Source organism: Leuciscus leuciscus, assembly GCF_965113295.1.
Source record: "Leuciscus leuciscus genome assembly, chromosome: 15".
NCBI lineage: Eukaryota > Metazoa > Chordata > Actinopteri > Cypriniformes > Leuciscidae > Leuciscus > Leuciscus leuciscus.
The window spans coordinates 9,755,335-9,774,922 of NC_138739.1; the positions used below are offsets into that span (position 1 = coordinate 9,755,335).

The 19,588-nt window shown below is 41.3% G+C and overlaps 2 protein-coding genes and 1 long non-coding RNA gene across 4 annotated transcripts in view; 2 read left to right on the forward strand and 1 right to left on the reverse strand.

Annotated features, from left to right (window-relative positions):
- LOC309476055 (uncharacterized protein) overlaps nucleotides 1–19,588 on the forward strand; it is a 298,593-nt gene that overhangs the window by 141,810 nt on the left and 137,195 nt on the right. For both annotated transcript variants that reach the window (XM_082139192.1, XM_082139191.1), the window contains exon 3: nucleotides 16,997–17,320. In XM_082139192.1, the coding sequence (XP_081995318.1) occupies nucleotides 16,997–17,320 (324 nt within the window). The remainder of the gene's footprint in view (nucleotides 1–16,996; nucleotides 17,321–19,588) is intronic.
- Nucleotides 1–19,588, forward strand: part of LOC309476077 (uncharacterized protein) — a 143,080-nt gene that overhangs the window by 111,049 nt on the left and 12,443 nt on the right. The gene's annotated exons all lie outside the window — the stretch shown is intronic.
- LOC309476411 lies at nucleotides 122–5,464 on the reverse strand. The gene is made up of 3 exons (XR_014198118.1): nucleotides 4,968–5,464; nucleotides 1,899–2,228; nucleotides 122–957 (listed from the first exon to the last, which is right to left on the reverse strand). It is a non-coding gene; the product is annotated as an uncharacterized lncRNA (long non-coding RNA).

A 19,588-nucleotide genomic window follows, 5' to 3' on the forward strand; every position in this document is an offset into this window, starting at 1 on the left:
TTCAGCTGAACAGCTGAAGTGTGTTTTTGCTGATTCTCCTCAATGAAAACAATGTAGCAGATTCACAATGATCCTGTTGGGATTCTCCGTCTGTGAGGAAACAATAAACCATTGATTTTTAAAGAGTGAAACTTGAACAGCAGTAACAGAAACTCATGAGATCAGCACATCTGCCATTAACCAGTGAATAATATTCAGTCTGGAATGTTTATTTCGGGATCATTTTGATGGAAACGCCATTATGTGCCATTAAAGTAATCAACGTTTTCATGTGAAAGTTTACAGCAGAAGAGCAGAAATGCTATTATTCAGTATCCTCAAATATTGAAGTATTTGAGAGCGTATGGTGATCAACTCAATTACGGCAATTGCTTCATGGAAGTGGGCGGAGCTAAAGAGATCTTTTGGCACATTTTTGCTTGTTTCGACTACCAGATTGGTTGAATATTTGCTGTAAAGCATCATGGGTAATGCAGTTTTACCTTAACAAATTACACAGTTAAAAATGATTATTTTGAAAATAATAAAGAATAATAATGCAGGCTGACGGCTTCAACAAAAGCAAATATAATCATTTATAGCTTTCTATCATTAGAAATCAATTTCCCAATGGAAAAAATGAAAGGATTTTTGTTGCACTAGCACTCAACTGAGAATCTCATAAGATTTCTACAAAGACATAGGCTACTAGTACAGTATTTTACCTCATCATCCTTGTTTTTCACACACACACTTAATCAAGAAGACAACAGTTTCCTCTCAATATGTGATACTTGCCTCTCCTGTAACAACAGTAAATCACACCAGTAGTTACAACCAGGAGAAGAAGAACAGTGACACCTGCTGATATTCCTGCTGATATTTCTGCTGATATTCCTGCTGATATTTCTGCTGATATTCCCGCTGATATTTCTGCTTTTATTCCTGCTGTTACAGCAACTGAAAGCGGACCTGGAGCTGAAACACAAGAGTCACACACCAAAAACATATATATAATGACAACGATAAAGATACAGCTCTAACAATCATTGTAAATATAAAAGAATAACAGACTCCACAGCAAAGCTATAAAGATAAAAGCAAAATTAGCATAATCTATGCTAGATTATCCATAAACTACAATAACGTGAAATACAGGTCTAACTACATTACACCACACTACTTGTTTTGGAAGGAGAATTTTGTCTTTAAGTTTTCACCTTTTTGTTACAATAAAGTTCAAGTCTTGTTAAAAGATCTTTTCCCTCACGGAAGTGGCTAAAGAAGGAAAGGAAGCCACTACATGTTTATTATATCAGTGACATTCAGAGCTTCTTCTCTTGATCTGCATCATTGAGCAGAACTGAATTACTTTCATCTGTTTTGTTTTTCCACTGGTGATCCATTAGTTTTTACCAGTTAGTTTTGTTCTGTTCATTCCAGTTCTTTCCATCTGTTTAAATGTGTAAAGATCTTGTAGTTTGTCAGTTTATCTCATAATGATCAGAAGTGTTCAAATCATTATAAATACTTTAGATGTATAATGTGCTTATTTTGCAATATTATACTGTAGAAATGTATATTCCATCTGTTTAAATGCATCTATTATTTCATACTCGTTGTTTTTAGTTCACTATAGAGTCCAAAGAAATTGTAAATGTGTAAAGATCTTGTAGTTTGTTATCATTATGAATATTTCAAAAAACTGTCTCCTTCCCCGTGTCCCTGGCCACATCACTTCCTGTTTAAGATGGATACCTTCAGGAAAATACCCAAAAGGGGTGCAATTCTTTCCCTTTCCCACAGGAGCGAGTACAGAAAAATAGTTACATAAAGCCATGACATTGAGTCACATTATTAATAGCCTTATGAGATTAATAGCTCCTACACATGATGATGATTTAAACATCATGACTCACCAGTAACAGAAACTTTGAACAGAATCTTTTCACTGTCGCTGTCGTTGTTGATCAGTAGTGTATATTCTCCAGAGTCTGTGTTTCTGATGTTCATGATGGTCAGAGATCCAGTCTGATGATCCAGCTTCAGTCTGCCTCTGAATCTCTCATTATCTTTATTACACTGAACATCTGTACAGATATTACTGAGATCTCCGTTGATTTGAGCGATGGGAGTCTTATTAAAATACCATTTAATCTTTTTTTGTTGGTTTGTTTTAACACTAGTGTTTAGAGTGACTGAATATCCCTCCATCACTGATACTTCAACTGATCCAACACCAGACGCACCTGGAGAAGAAATGAACAGAAAATTATAAGTCATGTCTATGACAGACATGAGTAGGAATATATACAACAACAGGAAAGTGCTGTGAATGTTTCTCTACAGATCAAACAAGCAGCATAAAAACACTGATTCACACATTCACTCATCAGAAAAAATACATATTATAGGTTATAAGGTGTGTATTATACATCATATTATATACCATACAACACATCTTGATTCATACGGAAGCGTATTGCATTCACTTGAGGAAAAAAAATACTGAATTAATGAGTTAATTATCTCAGAATTACGAGATAATTTTTCATTAAATTTTTTTTTGCTGTTTTTCTGAATTAATGACTTAATTATCTCATAATTCTGAGATAATTAACTCAATTCAGAAAGACAGAACAAAATATTTTTTAAATGAAAAATTATCTCATAATTCTGAGATAATTAAGTCATTAATTCAGAAAAACAGAGCAAATATTTTTATTTCAAGAAAACATTATCTCATAATTTTGAGATAATTAAGTCATTAATTCAGAAAAACAGAGCAAAAACGTATTTTTCATGAAAAATTCTCTCGTTATTCTGAGATAATTAACTCATTAATTCAGAAAAACAGATTAGATTTTTTTTCCTCAAGTGAAATACGCTTCCGTAGATTCACATATTGCATATTAATATTGCATATTTGCATTCACACAACCAAGATCATTGCCTACTTTCATATACTATTCATCATATTTCACAGCCTTCAGTTTTGCATGTATTCATCAGACCTGCACATGTCAACTGTACAGCAGAATACTTCAAAATGATATTCTTAAGTTCAGTGCACAATGCCTTTAAAATAACTGCTCGGCCAGACTGGAAAACCAGTTTAAACACACCAGCAGTTTGAGCCAGAGTTGGAGGCTTGATCTTGTATGGTCTCAGGACATCTTCAAAATTCATACATAATTGCAGTTGAGATGGTGGAATAGATCAAGTAATACTGAGTGAATTTGACCAGTTTTACATTTCAAATAATCTGACCAAAGAATTACATATCAATTTGTAACATTATTGTGATCTCACATAGCAGTAGCCTACATTTTAGACCTTTTGAGAGACATGTTAGTGTGACGCACAGCCTATAACAAGCATGGACAGTTTTACACTTCTCTATATATATATATATATATATATATAATTTTTTTTTTTTTTTTTTTTTTTTTTTGAAAATGACCGATGGTTTGGCTAGATAAGACCCTTACTGCAATTTGGACCTTCAACCCATTGGACCCCACTGAAGTTCACTATATGGAGAAAAACGCTGTTTTTCCTCGAAAACCTTGATTTCTTTTCGACTAGAGAAAGAAAGAGAGGAATATTTTGGGTGAAAGGGGGGTGAGTAAATTATCAGGAAAGTTTAATTCTGAAGTGAACTAGGCTAATCCTTTAAGACAAAGAAACTCGAAGTTTGGTTAATTTGATTTGTATTGACATACATGTACTACACAACACTTATATGTTGGATAGTTATTTTATTTTTTGAACTTGAAACTAATAAAATGTTTGTTAGCTGTCTTGTTGCTCTTTGTTTAGTTAAGAAAAATAGCCTAAGTGAAAAATCATTGAACAATGTTTTGGTTTTCATGTCAAAATCAAGTGAAATCCCCTAAATGATTTAGTCTATGACACAATGAATGTAATATTTTTAGTGAAATGAGATGACTCTCGAAATTGTGTGTATTTGAGTGAATGGAAATTACCTGTTTATGACTAATGACTGAAACAAACGTGTTACTTTCACTACAATTATAGCAAAGTTATTTGTCAATGAACAAAGAAAATTGCTTCAGAGTGTGAATACATGCAGTTATTCACAACCTAACAATAAGCTCTACTCTTCTGCACAATGCATTTAGCAATCAAAACTTAAACATAATAGAAACTCTTTCAAATATCAAACATAACTGAACATTAAAAATGAACAGATGTTTCCTTTAATCGAAAATTTCAATATTGACACTCTATTTCCTGCCATGTGCAAAGCCCTTTTCCTTAATTTTATAAGCTTAATCGGTTCCTCAATTCAAGCCTCAAAACTGTTTCCTTAAAAAAAAAAAAAGGAAAAATCTTTTGGTTTTATTAGTGAAATGTTCTCAATATTTTCTATACAACACTGAACCACAATTTTCTTAATAAAATATACACAATATGTTTTATTTATCACCTTATTTTTTTAGCTGATCAATAAAATGCAGCTCATATCTGTTACTTTCGTGACGTGCACTCCATTAAATCTGCATATAGCGCGGGAATTGAAGATCGGATTTAAATCCGTTTCGCAAAAACACATTTATGTGACCAGGTGTAAATGGAATCGTTTTGATAAATCAGATAGCTATCCGATCTGAGCAAACCCATGAAGTGGCCAGGTGTAAACAGCCCCAGGCGCTTGAAAAAGCACAAATCTGTGGCAAAACTCAAGTGATATTACGACAGGAGTAACGGCGGTGTGTAAATCGAGTTTCCCCTCACACTTCTGCTAGTTTTCCTGAGATATCTGATCCCGTGCGAATTGATGGCCATCATTATTACAGACCTCCTGTGTTAAAATTACATTACTCCATCTACCCATGTAAAGCTGATCCTGTCCGAATAGGGCTGTCTGGATCTTGGTCTTGACTAGACCTCTGGTTTGAGCGATAAACACATTTTTATAGATAGGATAGATAAAATAGATAGATTAGGTAGCTACGTCTTACCGTGCACGAGGAATTATGAAACCGTGAACAAATAAACGAAAAACGTATTTGTCTCCATGTTTGGCTACTTTGAATGAATGGAACAGCACTGCTTAAAAACTGCGATATTGGTTTATCCTGAAGAGTGTCGTTGTTGTCAGAGACTACGTGATCCTTAGCCTATATGCCAAACGCCTCCAGCTGGAAAGGAGCCTACATGTGAGAAGAGGAGAAGGTTGCAGTGAGGAGAGAGAATAAAAGTGCAGTAAAGACTCAAGAGTTCTCTCTTCAGGACAGAGTTTAACCTCAAACTAAGGCTGCATTTACACTGCAGGTCTTGATGCCCAATTCCGATTTGCTGACTATATCCGATTTTTTGGACGACTCGCTTACATTATCTTTTAAAAGTGACCCGTATCCGATATTTGCATTTACACTATACACTGCCAAAACAACCAAATGTAGACGTTCTGGCCCGGAAAATGAAGTAAAACAGCTCTATATGCAATGGATGCAGAAGCAGACAAAATTATTCCCTATAGTGATGCGCGGATCGCGGTCATATCCGCGGGGGCTCTGTGGATAATCCGCGGATCGGGCGGGTCAAGTAGGCCTAGGCTAATAAAAATAACATTCTGATTAATTTTGGGTGGGTCGCGGTTGGATAGATAAATCATTATTAACGAAAATATTAACTACATTCTCTAAAATATGAGCATGTTCCATTCCAGTTTAAGTTTCAAGGGAGTAAAGCCTGTTTATGCCATTAAGAAAATGAAATTCTGTCAAATAAATTTAGTTTTAAAGAAATGTTCATTTAAAAGCAGCACTCATTCATCATTGTAGGCTAGGGGAGAGCGGGGCACAAAGTAACACTTTTTGACTTTCTCAGTTTGTGTAAATCTACTTATGGTTCAGAGTATTTATTTTTTTCCCACATTAATTTCCCACATGTCTAGTACAATTATCTGTTTTTGTATACTTTTTTCTTGATATACCCCGAAAGAATGGAAGTGAAATGTGACAACATGCCCCATAGGTGGGGTACATTGTAACATGTGCAGGGGCACATTGTAACATCACATATGGCAGCTTAAAATGTTATTTGATCTAATAAAAAAAAAATATTCAAAACAAACTAAAATATTTTCTAAATAAAATACAATTAAAAAACTTTTTCATATAAAATAATGGCAATTTTTAATAATTAAATATAAACTCATTTTTTGAGTTTTGACTACGACCACATGAAAACACAGCTAAACAACATAGTTCAAAACAAATAAATAATTAGTCATTTCTGAACATTGACTCTCAGTCTTTATTCACCTTTTTCTCATGTTTTCTCAATAAAATTAATAAAAGTGTAGAATATAATAGCATATTTCTAATAGGGGCACATTGTAACGCAGTGTTACAACATGCCCCTGCCTGCACAACTGGGATTTAAACCCTTCTAGTGTCTTCTGCTAGTTAGTGAAGCATTAAATAACCTAATAATACATAATCTCAACTGTTAAATAACATCTTGGAGATTAAAATAATATCAGATTTGTCTTATTTTAAATAAACACAAAAAATAGAGATGAAAAATTAAAGGTAAGAAATTTACTTTTGCTATGGTTTAATAAATGTCTATGGATATCTTCCAAAAAATAAATAATTTTGGCGGATTTTTTTTCCCTGTACAGTGTTGATATGGCAACTAGTAAATACACAAAGTTTCGTCATCCAAGCATGTGCGGAAGTATTTAAAACAAGCGTGTTACAACTAACCCCGCGTAGGTTGTGCCCCGCGCTCCCCTATTATACGCGCATCAACCGTCGCCTCGAGTCCGCTGTTGAAGGTGATGATCATCCATTTATCCTTACGCGTAACCACACATAAGAATAATAACTTCTTTGACCATCGGGTGCGGATACTTAAATCAGAGAAAATTATTGGTGCGGGTGAGTGGCGGGAGGATCATTTGTTTTTGGCTGCGGATTCGGGTGACGTTGGAGCTCATCCGCGCATCTCTAATTATGCAGTGTTTTGCTTTCCGCACTATTTTCAAAGGTCAGCAAAACATTGCTTTCATAAGGTGTAGAACAAATTACTCCACTGTGTTGAGCCTTCGACCTCCATCGCGCCTATAATAAGTCATGTGTTCTCAGTTGGTGGTGTCCACCTGAGTTGACGTCACTTTTTTAATGACGTACGACTCGCATTTACTGGGGAATATCCGATTTGTCTGCTTACATGACACACGCAAATGCACGTATCCGATTCATTACCACATATGAGTGAGGCCTGAATCCGATCTGAGAAAATCGGAATCCATGCGGTTTTTTCCTGCTTACACGTTCACCGGTCATATCTGTGCCACATGAGAGGAAAAAATCGGAATTGGGTCACTTGAACCATGCAGTCAAATGTGGGCCTAGGCTACATCATGTGGGCGTGGTTAGCCTCTTACTTAATGTCTGAGAAATGTTAGCAAAACATGGTAATTGTGAAAATCCCAGAAACTATATTCTTCTAAAATGTTTTGCAAATTACAGGAAAAGATTTCTCAAGAATTAGAAATTATGGGAATTAAATGAGTTCTTATTTTTGACTCGATGTAGGCTACTATATTAAAACACACACACACACTAGGAGAGGAGAGAGAGTGATAGAGCTAATTCAGTGAATGGATACTATTAGGAGGCAATGATTGGCAAGGGCCAATGGAGGGAATGTGGGCAGGACAAGACATCCCAACCTACAAAAGTTAATTTTATGAACTTCATAATACATAATTTCTATAGGCTATAGGCCTATGCTAGCCTGACTACGTCAGACTTCGTACTTCCGCTCAATTTCAGTTCGCTTCTGTACTCAGTCTGAGATAGCGACCTATCTCCCAGTTTTCCTCCGGCCTCAAAACAGCCGGCCAATCAACGAACAGAGGGCGGGCTGAGAGCCGTGACGTAGACGCTAAGCGTCGAGTTTAAGATTGTAGTTTAGGTTAGGGAAATCAAAAACGACCGCGGATATGGAGACACGGGATGCAATTCGCTCTGTTGTGGAGAATATTCCCGGCATTTGCAAACTAAAGCCCGAACAAGAAGAGTGTTTGTTAAACATTTTGAATGGAGGTGATGGTGTGGCCCTACTCCCAACAGGTTTTGGGAAAAGTTTAATTTATCAACTATTACCGATCGTCAGCGAGAAACTGGGGAGGCCAAAGGCCGGCAAGGCAAGTACTGGACCTATTTCAAGTATTGCAGTGTTTAACCCACCTCGGTGACACTGCTCCATGATGGCAAGTCCATGGCCTTCCTCGACTTTTTTATGGTCCTTGGAGTTTTAGAGGGTGTATCGCGGTCTCTTTTATCTGTCGAGCTCGAACTGGCACCCTTTTGACAGGTCAGTGTCTCCTTTCTTTCCAGTCCTTAAATATTGCCATGTCATGCTGTAATCTTGCAATTAAGTTGCAGCATTTCAGACAGACTTGAGATGAACAAAGAGCTGTTTACAGTGGAAGTTCGATGCGGCTCATAACACACGTCATAACCAAACGTTATGTGATTGGCTTACGGGTAACCAATGATTTTAAACTTCAGACAAGCGCCCACCTGCGAGAAAGAAAACGTCTCCGGTTACTTTCGTAACCTCGGTTCCCTGAAAGGCAGGAACTTCGACATTACGGATGTCGTATATGGGAACTCCTCCCCTACTCCACTTCTGCTGAAATCTTATGGCTAACGCCAGCTGACAGCTGGCCAATTGGCAGTATAAATGCAGGTGTCGCGTCAATTTCGTCAGAATCAAAACGAAACGCTTGAATCGAACAGCGAACACGGCGGCGAGCGTAATGTCTCGTTCCTGCCTTTCAGGGAACCGAGGTTACGAAAGTAACCGGAGACGTTCCCTTTCAAGGCGGAACTTCGACATTACGGATGTCGTATATGGGAACTGTATAGAATCCCGCCGTGGAAGATGAAACATGCCACTGACTGACAGAACCCACGACCAAACTCCGCCCCCCCGGAATACACGCGCCTGATAGGCCGAAGCTGGCCAATAGCGAGCTTCTCATCCTGATAGGCCGAGCTGAACCAATCACCCGCCTTTCCAAACCCTGCGCGAATTTGCATATACCAAGCAGTATAACCGGGGGAAGGTTGCACTGAAAACAGTCAGGGCAACAACAGTAGAGAACAAGCCAACGCATAGCGGTGACAGTGCACTAAGCATACACATTCATACAACAGAACAACTCATGAGCTAACGCAGAGTAGATAACTGTTATTGTGCAGAGGGACTTAACTCACCGAAAGTACTTGAGACGCTACAGAGGGTACATCCAACCTGTAAAATCTGGCAAACGTGTTCTGAGACGACCAGCCAGCCGCAAGGCATAAATCCTGAATAGACATACCCTTAGTCCAGGCCCACGAAGAGGCAACCACCCTCGTCGAATGGGCTCTGATGTTAAGAGGGCATTCCTGCCCTAGGCTATCATAAGCCAACACGATAGCGTCCACGATCCAGTGAGCGAGCCTCTGCTTCGTATTGAGTATTGAGCGACTTAGGGACATAGCCTGGTCTCGGTCTGAGAGTAACACTACAGTCTCCCGGTCCAAAGCGAATGCAGTCGACGCTTACCGAGAATGCATGCAGATCCCCGACCCGCTTCGCGGACGCGAGAGCGAGAAGTAGAGCTGTCTTAATGGAAAGCTCCTTTATAGCGATCGAAGCTAGGGGCTCAAATGGTGGAAGAGACAAAGCCTTCAAAACCAGAGCCAAGTTCCACGGCGGCACCGACGGCGGTTGCGCCGGGCATAATCTCCTAACTCCCCTGAGGAAGCCGATCACTGACGCGTGTCTACCGATAGACTGTCCGTCGACCAGGGAATGAAACGCGGCGATGGCGGCCACGTAAACCTTCAGAGTGGACGGCAAACTCCCGTTATCCATCCTGTATTGAAGGAAGCGCAGAACATCCGACACGGAACAGCTCCCCGGGTCGATGTCGATATCCCTGCACCATTTAGAGAAAACTCCCCATTTCAAGGCATACAAACGTCTGGTAGACGGGGCTCACGCCTCTGCAATGGTGTTTAGAGCTCGCGAATGCAGCGCGTCTTGCCCGCTCAGCGACCCTGTAGCGGCCACACATGGAGGTTCCACAACGCGGGGTTGGGATGCCAGATCGTGCCGCTCACCTGAGACAACAGATCCCTCCTGAGAGGAATCTCCCAAGGCTGCCCCACCAGCAGCTCCCTGATGTCTGCTAACCACGGCTGGTTCGGCCAGTTGGGAGCTACGAGGATCACTGACGCTTTCTCCTCCCTGATTTTGCACAAAACTGTGGGCAGAGTTTTCACCGGAGGAAAGGCATAGAGTCTGGCTTTCGGCCAGCGCGAAGACAGCGCGTCTCCCCCCAGCGGGGAGCGAGTTAGCGAGAAGAACGCCTGACAGTGCGTGTTCTCTTCCGTGGCAAAGAGGTCTATTTCCGCTCTGCCGAAACGGTTCCAGATCAGCTGAACCGTCCCTGGGTGAAGCCTCCACTCTCCTTGGGGAATCCCGTTCCTCGACAGCATATCCGCCCCGCGGTTCAGAACACCGGGGATGTGCGCTGCTCTCACGGAGAGAAAGTGTCTGTCCGCCCATAGCAGGAGGCCTTGAAAAGGGCTCTGAAATGAACACCTCCCTGACGATTTATGTATGAAACCACGGATGTGTTGTCGGTCCGAATCAGCACATGCCGTTGTAACAACAGGGGTTTGAAGGCTTCGAGGGCTAGGGAGACCGCCTTTAGCTCCAGGCGGTTTATGTGCCATCCCCTCTCCGGCTCCGACCACTGACCCGAAGCGGGCTCGCCCAAGCAGACCGCTCCCCAACCTGAGGTCGACGCATCCGTCAAAACCTCTATGCGTCGTGTCACGACGCCCAAGGGGACTCCTGAGCTGAATAACCCCGGGTTTCTCCATGGCGCCAGAGCACGAATGCAGCTGTGGGTAACCATGATGCGCTTGTGGCCGGAGGACCACTCTCCCGGGGGAACTCGAGCTTTTAGCCAGAGTTGAAGCGGTCTCATATGCAGCAGACCCAGGTGACACACTGAGGAAGCCGCCGCCATCCGTCCCAATAGTCTCTGAAAAACCTTCAGCGGGACGGGCTTGCCTGGCCTGAAGAGACCCAGAGATGATCTTAGAGCCTCTACCCGCTCCGTGGAGAGACGGGCTCGCATCTTTACCGAGTCCAAACACACCCCCAGAAATGTAGCGGTCTGACTCGGAGTGAACACACTTTTCTGTACGTTTACCCACATTCCCTAGCGTCTTCAAGTGGCAAAGCAGAGCTTCCACATGGCCGATTAACGTCTCTTTCGAGTGGGCGAGAATCAGCCAGTCGTCCAGGTAGTTCAGGATGCGCATTCCGCTCGATCTGAGGGGGGAAAGCGCCGCATCTACACATTTCGAGAACGTGCGGGGGGCCAGGGCCAGTCCAAACGGGAGCACCGAGTATTGGTACGCTGCATCCTCGAACGCGAATCTCAGGAAACGTCTGTGAAGCTTCACTATCTGGATATGAAAGTACGCGTCCTTTAAGTCCACTGAAGCGAACCAGTCCCCGGGGCGAACTTGCGTCAGGATCTGTTTCAAAGTCGTCATTTTGAAAGCTCGCTTGTGCAGCGCTCTGTTCACGGGTCTCAGGTCCAGGATTGGGCGGAGACCTCCGCCTTTCTTCGGCACTACGAAGTAGCGACTGTAGAAGCCGTTTTCCCGTTCGCTCGGGGGGACCGGTTCTATCGCTCCCTTCTCTAGCAAGCTGCAAACTTCCTGCCTCAGAATGTGAGCGTTTTGGGGCAAAGTTAATGACGGGATCACGCCGCGGAAGCGGGGTGGTCTGCGTTTGAACTGAAGTGTATACCCGTGGCGAATTATGTTTAACACCCACGGCGAAATGCCCGGAATAGCTTCCCACGCGGCTAGAAAATGACTCAGTGGTCGCGGTTCTAAACCTGCGGTCATCGCCGCTGAGGTCGCCGGCGCTGCCGGAGGATTCTGAGTGGGGGGGGGACACCTCGCGCCCACGAGGTGGGTTTATAATTATGAACCGTGATTCTGCGCTGCTTGAGGGCAGGGCGAGTGACACAGTGTAGGGTGCAAGAGGGAGAAAAGGCTCTTTTTGTGAAGAGATAATTTGCTTTATTGAACATTCTTTTGTTTGAACACAAGCAACAACATTCACACATACTGAACACGCGTCGCTCAGACTCGAACACTGAGGAACTATGTGCGTTAGAGCACGACGCTTGGGGGAAGGACCTCCCTGGTGCTCTCTCTCCCTCTTGCCCGGATCGTCAGGACGACTGCTTTGAAGCCGCCGCGTTTGTCGCTGGCTTCCCCCTTTCTCTGCGCGGGCTGTTCCTTCGGGCTGCCCCCCTCTTCCCTGCGCCTTGCCACTGGCCGGTTCGACCGCCGCGTCGATCCGGATCAGTGCGGGGGGTTGTTGGCTGCCTGGCAGGAACCTGAGGACGGCGCGAGGCCGACGAAGAGCGGGAGCGAGGCTGAGGCGGCGGTGCGCGGCGAGGGATGACGTGACTCATCGCCTTCGCTTTCTTCTGCGTCTCGGAGTAGCGCTCCGTGACTTTATCCACCGCGTCCCCGAACAGGCCGGTCGAGGTGATTGGCGCGTTGAGTAGCGTCTTCCCATCGCCGTCCTTTACATCCGATAGGGTGAGCCAGAGGTGCCTGTGAAGGACCACCAGATACCCCATTGAGCGGCCGACAGCCTGAGCCGCGCGCTTGGTAGCCACGAGCGCGAGGTCCGTCGCTGAACGCAGGTCTCGGATAACGCCAGCATCTGCCGAGGCGGCGCCATCCATAGACTTAAGCAGCTTTGCTTGCATGACTTGTAGGATAGCCATAGCGTGAAGCGCGGATACCGCCTCCCCTGCTGCCCCGTAGGCCTTGTCCGCCTGGTGGGCCGTGAACCTACAGGGTTTGGATGGCAAAGTGCGGTCCGAGCCCAGGGCAGGTGTCGAGTTCGGGCACAGGTGCGCGGCGACGGTTTCTTCGACGGGGGGCATGTGCAGGTATCCGTGAGCCTCTGCATCGTCCACAGGGGCGAACATGGCCTGCGTAGAAGCGAGGGTGCGCGACGACTGGGGTGCAGCCCAAGACTTCACAACCTGGTCATGTACGTCAGGAAAGAACGGGGTTCCCCTTTTTGAAGCGGCCTGGCGGCGTCTCGATTGGAGGAACCACGTGTCGAGCTTACTCTTGGACGGCTCATCCGGAGCGTTCCATGAGAGGTCGAGCTCGTCGACGGCCATGGATAGGATCCTAAGGAACTCGTCCTGGAGGTCCATCGGATTTTCCTGCTCCGACCGGGTGTGCTCGGATCCCCAGTCCTTCTCAGACTCTGACAGGGACATCGAGTCGCCCTCTTCATTGGCCCCGAAGGAAACGAAGTCAGCGACCTCGAGAGGGGGGCGAAAGGTGGCGTCAGGGAAGCTCACCGCTTCCCGTTCCCTGTCCCTTCGGTTGGGGGGGCTCACCAGCGGCTCTCTGGCGGTGGTGAGCCCGATCCCCGCTGCTGCGCGAGCCTCGTCCCGTCTGGCTTTGAGAACTCGCATCGGCAGGTCCGCGCAGTTCTCGCACGACATGCCGTCCGATAGGGCTGCCTAGGCGTGAGCCAGTCCCATACACGCGACGCAGAACAGGTGCGTGTCCGGAGGCACAATGGGGCCTGAGCACAAGTTGCACGTGGTCGCCATCGGATGCTGAAGACAGTAATCCACGTATCTTCCTTGCACCTTCAACGACAGCGAATCAATAGTAGGTTGATTTAGGTTGTTTAGGTTCATATCTCAGTTAGCACACGATTTGAGCGTGAAGAGAGAGATTCTGACGAAATTGACGCGACACCTGCATTTATACTGCCAGCGGGCTTGTCAGTATTTGCATATTTGCGTCAATTGGCCAGCTGTCAGCTGGCGTTAGCCATAAGATTTCAGCAGAAGTGGAGTAGGGGAGGAGTTCCCATATACGACATCCGTAATGTCGAAGTTCCGCCTTGAAAGGGAACGCTTTTCAATTATGCCCTTCCACACTCTGTCTACGAAGCAAAGCGAAGTAGCAGAGTTTGGTATTACCAGGCTAGGCCTATGCAATTATTTGTTCATAATGTTACAATATGTAGATTACTTTTACTATTTATAAGCTGCTTAAACTATTCATGTAAACTGCTTTTATTTATATTCCATTGCAGCTTTAAACAGGTTTAAGGAATAATATGCACATGAATGAAATGAAAGTTGTTGAACTCACCTCAACATGTCTTTTACATTCATTTAACCCGCCATGGGCAATGCTGAAGTCACTGTTACAAACTGCACAGCGTGCAAGACTATCATTATGTTTTACTCTTATAAGACAGGGGTACACTTTCATGTAGTCTGCCGTAAAATGTATCTTATACTTTCGTTTTTTGCATGTTTTTTTTTTTTTTTTTTTTTTGTGGCACTCTCCCTTTACCATGGCGCTCCTGTTTCTAGATAAACTGAACTGATTAATTCGGTTCGGGAGAAGAGATAAAACCCGCCCACACTGACAATTGATTGGTTGATTTACCGAAACAGGCCAATCAGATGCTCTCTATCTTACATGCGCACACACACAAGGTCTCTCGCTCCCTCTCCCTCTCTGCTGTGGCTCGCTCGCTCTAGATACCGGGAGATTTTAACTCAGGGAGCCGCTATCAATATGCGGGAGACTCGGGATGTCTGCATCAGGGTTCCCACGAGAAGTGCCATAATGAGTCAGCGCGGTTTAACGTCTCATCCGAAGGACGGATGTATCTGGTGTTTTGACAATAATAATTCCATAATTCTCACTCCAAGCTAAACTCAAAAGGTGGCAGCCCTGTAAAAAAGTAAAAAAAAAAAAAAAAAAAAGAAGAAAAGGCTATGCACTCAGGGGCGGACTTTACCATTAGGCAAAGGTCGGCAATTGCCTTGGGCCCCGAGCTACCTAGGGGCCCCCAAAATGCCCCATTAACTTATGCTTAAGTTTTTTTTTTTTTTACTTTTCGCAAATTATATATTTCTAAAACTCCATTTGCAAAAATGGCATCAAATCATTAGTCGCAGAAAGGAGGGGGCCCCCCACCTCACTACATTGGACTATTCCATTATCTTACGCATCTGCGAAAGTGACAAGCCTGTATTGCGACAAAAAACTGACAGAGAAAAAGAAGTGATTGACAGAGTGTAAGGAGTAGTAGAGTAAAAATGAAGCGAAGCTACCCAAGCGGTGCTGAAAAAAGGAGGACAAATTGCCGAATAAGGTAACAAACTTGTTTTGTGATGCCCGCTGACAATGACAACAACGCTAACGATACAGGAACTACACAAACAGAGCAAGATGAGTCTAAACGTGAAAATGAAAAGTTTCGAAGTTACCCAAGAGTCTCAAATAAAAGAAAAAAAAGACTCAGATACTGTAAGTATTTAGGAAAGCTGCTAACGATGACAAACTTTTTTAGCCTAGGAACAACAAACGTCCAACGCACAGAAAAATCGTGAAGCAAAACAGAGCAGTTTAAATTACTTATGATATGAAAAATCTCAGCTCTCGGTTTCTGTCAATTCTATTACGAAATTCAAACAATAAATACCCTTTGGAGCTTGTAATGTGACGTGACCGATCCCTAGAGGCACGTGAACTGATCATCTTCGGTAATAACTTACCAAAATGTAGTATATTCCTTATTCATAATATCGACCAATCAGTGTTTTTCAACCGTGGAAAGAGGTAAAACAGCTGGAGAACAATCATCACATAACGTTACCTCAGGAAAGCCATTTAATTACCATAATATAGGCTATAGCATGTTAGTTGACTAGAAAAATAAGATATAAAGAGTATTTAGCTAAATATGTGTAGCCTACTATATTACTTATTTAGTATATTGTTTACTAAAACGCATTATGTTCATAGTTTTTTTTTCTTGAGAAAAATTAACGTCTATCTTGTGTACCTAATATGTATCTAAATGAGCCAGCATTGAATCAAATCACAAGAATTGAATCGAAATTTGTCAAGCAAAAATAAAATAAAAACAGAGCTTACCAGAAATTGTACCATGTAAACATTGTGACGTTTCTGTTTAGGTGTGAATAAGAATAAGTGTATGCAAGGTTTAAAGGGGAAGCTTTATTTCTCCTCTCCAACCTTTACCTGCCATTCAGGTGCAGTGTGTGATTTTTAGACGTCACAATATGTCGATCTTCATAGAAGGGGGTTCCCGCGGTTATGTAGGCCTAGATATAAATGACTCATTCTAAGGTAATAAGAACATAACGGTTCATTAAGTAAGGTTTTTATGCACTGAAAACATAGTTATATATTGCATTTATGTCAATAGATCCTCAGAAATATGACACATTGCACCTTTAAAGATCGGATGGGGGGCCCATACATACCTTCGCCTTGGGCCCCCAATTTGCTAAATCCGCCACTGTTCACAACATGAACAACATATTGAAAAAATGGTATATTTAAATGGTATATAACATGGATAAAACCTCTAAAAGTAACATGGCTTCATACTGTGAGTAAATGTTGATACCTGTGCATAAACTGATCAAATGTGCATTGAATGTAGTGTAAGTAGCTTTGGATGAATAAATGTGTAAAATAAAACATGTAATTTGATTTAAGTCACAAGTGTAAGATTGAAACAGTAAAAATGATAAAGATTAAAATGATAAATGTTCCATTGTACCTTAATGTTTTGGGGAAAAAGCAATTTTCTAACATATTATTATGGGTAATACTCATAATATTCATGTGTTGTAAGAGAACATAAGTTGAACATAAGTTGTTCAAGATCCTCCATGAGACTCGTGTATTTTTGTCTGATGAGTGAAAGTGTCAATCAATGATGTTCTTCTGTGTTAAATTATAAATCCAGACATTACTCACAATCTTTATGATATGTAGAAAAACATTTTCAAAGCACTATTATGCATTTGTTTGGCTAATGTTAATTGTTTCTTCTCCAGGAGTGTCTGGTGTTGATAAAGTGTCAGTGTCAGTGAAGGAGGGAGATTCAGTCACTCTAAACCCTGGTGTTCAAACAAACCAACAAGACATAATTAGATGGTATTATAATGGCATTCATATCGCTCTAATCATTGGAGATCAGTATATCTGTACAGATGTTCAGTGTGATGAAGATACTGAGAGATTCAGAGACGGACTGAAGCTGGATAATCAGACTGGATCTCTGACCATCATGAACATCAGAAACACACACTCTGGAGAATATACACTACAGATCATCAGCAGCAGCATCAGTGTAAAGATCTTCAGTGTTTCTGTTACTGGTGAGTCTTCATGTTTAAAAGCAAGTCTTGTCCATTTCAATCACATCATTAATGTGTTTAATACTTTTGCCGTGACACTCAGGAGTGTTTTCTATTTTTCTTTTCCTATATTTATTTTAAACACAGCATCTACACCACCAGAGAAAAGTTTTGGGTTGGAGTCTCTTCCGCTCAACAAAGCTGCATTTATTTGATTAAAAAACAAATACAAAATAATAATAATAATATTGTGAAATATTATTACAGTGTAAAACAGCTGTTTTCTTTGTGTTTTTGTTTGTGTTTTTTTTTTTTTTTTTTTTTATAAATGCTGTTCTTTTGAACTTTCTATTCATCAAAGAATCCTGAAATAAAAATGTAAATAACTGTTTTCAACATTGATAATAATATGAATGTTTTTTGAGCATCAAATCATCATATTAGAATGATTTCTGAAGGATCATGTGACACTGAAGACTGGAGTAATGATGCTGAAAATTCAGCTTTGATCACAGGACTAAAAAAAATAAAATATTAAAATAGAAAACCATTATTTTAAATTGTCAACAATAATATATTTTTTTTAACCAAATGAATGCAGCCATGGTGAGCAGAAGAGACTTACTTCAAAAATATTAAAAGTCTTACCAAAACTATCGACTGGTAGTGTAGAAAAACACATTTACTCTTAAACTGTAATTTATAGCTTTAACTTCAAATTCAGTGCATTATGATATAAACTAGTTTTTCTATTGGTGGTAGTTTAACTGTTTTGTTCTGGTCAATATCATCTCTTATCACCTTTTATTATCATCAATTTAAATATATTATCTATTTATTTTTTAGTTCACCAAGAATCCAAAGTGCAGTGGATTCGAAGTTAACACAAAATATGTTCATAAAAATGTTTATATCAACCCAGTAAATGTTTTCATTGAGGTCTGTTTGACAAAATAATTCTTCACATGCAAAAAAAAAGTTATTAACTAATGTTATTAAGATGAAAATGAATGTATAAATAGTCTTTAAATAGTGTTTTAGCTGCTAGTTCTTCAAAAACACACAAGATGGAGCCATTTACCAGTTTAATCAACATCATACAACTGATGACCAGAGTAGAAACATGTATCAATAGATATCAGACAAAAATAAACTGTTGAAGTTGATTTATAAGTTACTTTGACAACAAACAATGACTGTCTGTCTTTATCTCTCCCAGATCCAGGTCCAGGTCCGACTAATATATGCAGCTGTCGCTGTTGCTGTTATTCTTCTGATTCTTGCTGTGATTTACTGGTACAAGCGCAGAGCAAGAAGGAACGGTGAGTGTAACATACAAATGATTTAATAAGATTGAAATATGAGATTTAAAAACATCTTTAAAATATATTTTTTAACTCTAACCAAAGTAAAGTGTTTAATAGAGTTTGTTGTATTTCCTCCAGAAGCGAACAGGACGAAGCGCGATAATCAGGTGAGAAACTACATCAACTGAATCTGTCTGACTGCAAAACAGATTCACATCTGTGCGCTGATTAAATGTTTGTGTGTGATTTACATTTTATATTATTATATACTTAGAGTAATTTATTTACATAATATTTCAAGCATTTAAATGTGCAGGTCGTTTAGGAAACATGAATTATTCTAATAAATGTGAAGAGAAACATCCTACATTTTACGATATTTAGTTATTTTTTGCGATTCCAAGCCTTTGTGTAACTCAAACATCAGTCCGGTTTATTTCTTTTTCTTTGTGTTTATCTGTGTTTTTATATAAACAGGAAAGTGGAGCTGAAGACTCGCCCCCTGATCAGAGAGACACTTTTCTAATGAAGAATCTCAGAGACTCGAACCTTAATCAGACTGAGGCTGAGGCGGCCAATGAGACGCCCACATAACACTATTGTTTTGATACTTTCATTAAAAGAGAACTTGAAGAGAAGAAACTCACATCGCTCACAGAGAAAGAGTCATGATACCAAGATTTCTTTAGTTGGCACCAATACTAGAGAAATTTCACCTTGAACTAATTCAAAATAGTTTGTTTATTAGTTATTTAAATAAGTAGCCTAAATATATTTTAAAATATGCAAACATTGCTTCAGAAAAGGCAAACGGTTAATTAGTAAGAAACAACGGAGAACATTACCTCCAATAGTACAAAGAGCGCTTGAGGATTTTCAGGGTATTTGAATGTTTATTAAAGCTGCTAAATTGACAGAAACAGTCAGGAAGTGATTTCTCTGTAATCTGTAAAGACCCCCTGAAATCATAATTGAGTTTTTT